Source organism: Bombina bombina, chromosome 11 (assembly GCF_027579735.1).
Source record: "Bombina bombina isolate aBomBom1 chromosome 11, aBomBom1.pri, whole genome shotgun sequence".
NCBI classification, from domain to species: Eukaryota; Metazoa; Chordata; class Amphibia; order Anura; family Bombinatoridae; genus Bombina; species Bombina bombina.
In genome coordinates, this window is record NC_069509.1 from 38,014,904 (window position 1) to 38,020,903 (window position 6,000).

The 6,000-nt window shown below is 37.9% G+C and overlaps 1 protein-coding gene across 2 annotated transcripts in view; it reads left to right on the forward strand.

Annotated features, from left to right (window-relative positions):
- The window catches only part of MAZ (MYC associated zinc finger protein), a 46,075-nt gene extending 40,575 nt beyond the window's left edge, over positions 1-5,500 (forward strand). Inside the window, exon 5 of one of the 2 annotated variants that reach the window (XM_053695209.1) lies at positions 1,463-5,500. In XM_053695209.1, coding sequence (XP_053551184.1) covers positions 1,463-1,563 — 101 coding nt within the window. In that variant the 3' untranslated portion in view covers positions 1,564-5,500. Of the gene's footprint in view, positions 1-1,048; positions 1,240-1,462 lie in introns of those variants that run through there. The other variant, XM_053695208.1, reaches the window with a different exon arrangement.
- Positions 5,501-6,000: the final 500 nt, after the last annotated feature.

Below are 6,000 nucleotides of genomic sequence, written 5' to 3' on the forward strand. Positions count from 1 at the left end.
AACAAGTACATATCTTTTTTTTTTTAATATATCTGTATATTATTATCTTCTTCTGTTCTTCTGCTTTGAATACAGAATTCTGTCTAGCTTTTATTTAGCGTTTGGTGTCCTTTTAATGCAGTATATTGAGTGAATGTGATTATCTATAGATGGATGTGTGTAGAGTATTTAAAGATGGGTAAACCTAATTACACACATACGTAGCTGTTTAATATGAAAATCATTTAAAGGGACATTAAAGTCATTGTTTTCTTCAAAGTTATGTATATATGTGTATGTGTGTGTATATATATATATATATATGTGTGTGTGTGTGTATATATATATATATATATATATATATATAAATATATATATCATTTTATTATTTTTACTTTTTATAAAAAAGGTGGGTGTTATGCTGAAAAAGAAACATTTCTGTTCTTATGTTTATGGGGCATGTCACCGTCAACCAATAACGCTGTTAGAGCTAGTAAACTTTAATCCCATGGACCAACTGTGCACCTCCTGGTTTAACAAGAACATTTTTTTTTAATGTTAAAATAGTTTTTTTTATTTGAATGATAGAATTATGACGATCTTAATGTCCCTTTAAGGGAGGGCTAGATGAGGCTTAGATTACATGGGTTTAGTGCATGTTTTATTGGTCCTTTCCTTAAAGGGACATTGTACTCAAAATAATTCTATCATAGTGCTTTTATGTAAAAAATACATCTTTATTTTTTTTTTGGGGGGGGGGAGTTATGTTAAAGCTGTTTAAATTTAAACCAAAACAAATACTGCATTATTGGTTTTGAACTTCATACTAGTCCTCACTGGCTGATAAGAACAACCGCCTCTGCATTTATTGGTGGAGAGACGCACACCTTTGCAAGATTTGTCTATTCAGGATGATAGTTTTTTTTTTTTTTAAAGTTGACTACAATGTCCCTTTAAGAGCGAGGGGTCTGCTTGGGTGGGTGCAGTGCAAGGAGGGTCACGTGCTGATCAGGGCGTGGTGCCTCCTACCCTGGCCTTAAAGTGGCATGTGCTTCTCCCCCCCGTGCAGGTTTTGCCACAGCCGCATATCTGCGGGTCCACTCGGTGAAGCACCACGGCCTGGTGTGCCCGCGGGCAGACAGCTTCCTCTGCAAGTTGTGCAGCGTACACTGCAAAACCCTGGCACAGCTGACCGGCCACATGCACACACACGCTATGTCGGCGCCCACGGGGCTCGCTGAGGGGGCGCTACTCCGGTGACCACTGTTAAGGCAAGAGCCTAGTTACCCTTTTCCTCTTGGTTCTTTGGCATAGTTGCACTGTTAATACACTGATCAAAGCATTGCTGGGCTTTGGGATATGTTCGTCTTCTTTCTCTCTCCCTCTTTTTGATACACCCTTGCTCTGCTGTTGCTATAACTTATTTATTAGAGTCTGGTGAGACAACAACATAACTAAATTACATCACTTTTCTCTCCCTTAGGGACCTGTCAAGTCTGCCCATTAGCAGATGCCGCAACCTCTGTAACCACGGTCCTGCCGAATTCTACTGTCCAAGGGATGGTTCCATCACAGCCATGGTGACTGTCTTTCCTGGAGGGGGACAGCCATTATAATCTTTGTTGATGTGTTTGTGTACATTGCAAGGAAATCCTATTCTCCAGGATAACCCAACATGTATTTTGGGGATTGAGATACAGGGTGCATACAGAACTGCTCCTACCATTACCTGATCTATAGTATTAAATATACAAGGCAGTATGAGTTCACATGACACTCCAGAAATAACCCTGTAAGGACTCATTTCACTTTCTGGGTGATCTTATTTTGAAAGGCTTATTAGTGCGACTGCCAAAATTTGACGTGGTGTGAACTGGCAGATGTCGCAGTTAAGACTTAACGAACATCCTTAAGCCAACCTGTAAAGGGTTTGTAGTGGTTAAAGAATACAAATCCTCTATCTTCCTTTATTGCTTATTACACCCTGAATGGTGAGCAGGGCCGCTGGCAGGGGAATGGTTAATGGGGAGGCTGTCTGGTCAGGTGCAATTAGTGGTTTCTTTTTGTGACACTAGATGTGTGAAGGATGTTTTTACTACATTTTTATTTGTTTTAATTTTTTAGGAGCCTTTAATTAAAACCTGTAAAGAGATGGAGCAACTGTGAGAATTGGTGAGCCAGGAAGAATATGACAGTATTAGGATGGGATGAGAGTTGACACCAAAAGAATGGTAGAGCGTTGGGGGGCTTTGTGCTGTATGGGGGTGTCAGGACAGGCTTTAGAGGCAGAGATTTGTATCAGGCATACCTTTTGCAAACGTTAATATTTATTGTAGTGGGCTTTTAATCTTTTTAACATTTTGAAGGGAATTTTAAGGAAAACAAATCCATACTTTATTTGCTATACAGACTATGTGTTCCCACTTAGCGCTATTCTGCACAGGTGTTGGAATTCACAGCTTGCGTAATTAAAAAAAAAAAACCCCACCATGCTGGTGAAAATAGCACAAGAAGTAGATAATGCATTATAGGGACACCTTGTTAGAATGGGGTTGAGTATACATAGTGTATGTTTGTTTCCTACCAAGTATTCTTTAAAGGGACAGAAAACATCTTGATTGTTTTATATAAAATGTTCAGCTATGCATAATGGGGGGAAAAAATGTCTATACTTTCGTTATTTATTTACATTATTTATTTATTTTGCTTCCATTTCATGTAATTTAGCTTTGAAAATTGAGCAATTTCAAATTCTCACATCTTGAATTGACTTCTCAAGGCTATAACCCTGCTACATATTTGTCCGTTATTGTCTTTAACTGATAACAATGGCAAACAAATGCATTTTATACTAACTTTATGACAGTGACTATCAATTTTAAAGAACTTTCCTATTTACTTCTATAATTAAATTTGCTTTGTTGAATAGCATACCTAGGTGGAGCAGCAATGCACTACTGGGAGTGAGCTGTTGATTGGTGGCCGCATATCTATGCCACCCAATCTATTAAGCAGCAGTTCTTTAAAATTGTATGTTCTAGCTGAAACATGGAAAAAACATTTTGGGTTTCATGTCCCTTTAAGACTTGGTTGATATGTTCTTCTATAGCAGCACAATGGAAATGTTTTGTAGCTACAAGGTGTTACCGTCCCTTTTAGTATAGTGAAAATGCTGTATTTTGGAGGATTTCAGGTTGAAATAGGTTTATTTGTTACACACACACAACATACCAAATGTCACACATTCTTAACTGCACAGCAAATGTAACAGTAAATACAATATCACACGTACAAATAAACACGTGCATCAGTGTATACAAAATATGAGACACACATGTATGTGTTTTCATGTGATATGTTGTATGTACTGCGTGCGTAACAGCACATACACCATATCATATACAAGCATACACACATGCAACACTACATGTAACATATCACACTTAGATATATACACACACACAGTACATACAATATATCACATGAAAACACATACATGTAACAGCACATACACCATATCATATACAAGCATACACACATGCAACACTACATGTAACATATCACACTTAGATATATACACACACACAGTACATACAATATATCACATGAAAACACATACATGTAACAGCACATACACCATATCATATACAAGCATACGCACGTGCAACACTACATGTAACATATCACACTTAGATGTATACACACATACAATAGTACATACAACATGTTTCACATTTACATGCAACAAACACAACAGCACATACTACATATTACACACATTAACAGTGTTTGACATGGAAGCACATTATAACCAACAATTGCACAAGACCATCTTTATTCTGTCCAGTTGTTTTCAGCACCCGATAAAACTTTAGTTCCACCTTTAAAAGAACATTCTAGCTACAAGTATCTCTTTTTATTTTGTCAGGCCCCCCCCCTCCAAAGGGTCTAACAAACGGTTACATTTGTGCATACAATGTGTTCCCTGTGCTGTCTATGAGCAGTACATGGTCAGTAATATGGGATATGGGTGCATGTCCTGGTCATCTGGGTGCGTCACTGTACATGTATAAAGCGTAGAGTTAAACACAGTGACAAAATGGCGTTCATTTATAATTAGGAATATTCTAACTGTAAATAGAGCTGGTCAGTTTCACACTAAAAGTTCCCTTTAGCTGTTTTTTGGCTACCAGGGATAAGGAAATCATGTTTGTCCTTCAGATGACACTGGGTACGCCTGAGGGCACTGGTACACAAACGTGTTTATAATAGGGAAATGGTGCAGAAACGTAACTATATATTTAAAATTAAGCAATCCTTTTGGCATCTTATAACAGTATTATTATAATATATATATACACACATGCTGAATACGAAGGGACAGTCTACTCCCCAATTTTTATTGTTTAAAAAGATAGATAATCCCTTTATTACCCATTCCCCAGTTTTGCATAACCAACAGTTATATTAGTTTTAGTATCACATTTACAGAGCCACATAAAAATGCGGCTTGTATATTTCACCCTTTGCCCGCAATTTTTACTCCCATAAGCTAACATAGAACCACGTCGCAAATTGATATCACATATTCAGCGCAAGGACTTATGCAGCGAAAATAGAGAAATTTTACTCCATTTCATCTCGCCACACATAGGCAGGCGCAGCAAAGAGCGGTCTATCTGTCAACCGTCATCCCCCCCGCCGCAATAACTAATTAACTTACTATATTAACCCCCAATCTGCCAACCCCCATATTGCAAAACATCTAATTAACCTCTGAACCGCCATCACACCACAGCGCAATATACTTTGATAAACTATTAACCCCTAATCCGCAATTCACCCATATCGCAAACTACCTATTTAAACTATAAACCCCTAAACCGCTACCCCGCAGCAATGCAATAAACCTAATTAACCTATTAACCCCTAAACCGCCAAACCCACACAAATAACTAATTAATTTACCTAGCCCAACACCCCCTAAATTAACCCCAATTACCTAAATTAAAAAATACCAAGTTACAAACAATTAAAATAAAAAAGCTAACATTACTTAAAAATAAACCTAAGATTAACTTAATCTAAAATTAAAAAAATTCTAACATTACATAAAATAATAAACCAAATGATCAAAAATAGAAAAAATAAACCTAATCCATATGAAAATAAAAACACCCCCTAATCTAATGCTAGACTACCAATAGCCCTTAAAAGGACCTTTTTGTACCTTTAATTAAATATTAACTCCCCCCCTCTAACAGTAAAACCCCCCCCGCCCACCAAACCCCCAAAATAATAATAAAATAACACTAAAAAATATTTTACCCATTGCCCCTAAAGGAGCATTTGTATGGGCATTGCCCTTAAAAGGGCATTCAGCTCTTTTACTGCTCTTAAAAGGGCATTCAGCTCTTTTACTGCTCTTAAAAGGGCATTTAGCTCTTTTACTGCCCTTAAAAGGGCATTCAGCTCTTTTTCAAAGGCCCATTAAAACCCTAATCTTAAAAAAAAAAAAAAAGTCTAACCCCCAGATAGGTACTCACGGATTCTGAAGTCCGGCGCTGAAGTCTTCTTCCAAGCGGCTCTATCTTCTTCCAGGAACAAGCTGGCTCGGAGGGAGGAACTGAAGACCGGCGACAGTGGAGCCATGGAGCTTGGAGATCCTCTTCATACGATCACCGCCGCACACTGAGGATTAAATTCAAGGTATGCGTTTTAAATATGGGGTACCTTGAATTCATATTGGCTGATTTGAGTCTTCAAAATTAAATCAGCCAATAGGATGAGAGCTACTGAAATCCTATTGGCTGTTTAAATAAGCCAATCGGATTTCAGTAGCTCTCATCCTATTAGCTGATTTTAATTTGAAGACTCAAATCTGCCAATAGGAATTCAAGGTACCTCATATTTAAATGTGTACCAATCCTCAGTATGCAGCGGTAATCGTACGAAGATGATCTCCACACTCCATGGCTCCGCGGTCGCTGGTCTTCAGTTCTGCGGTCACTGGTCTTCAGT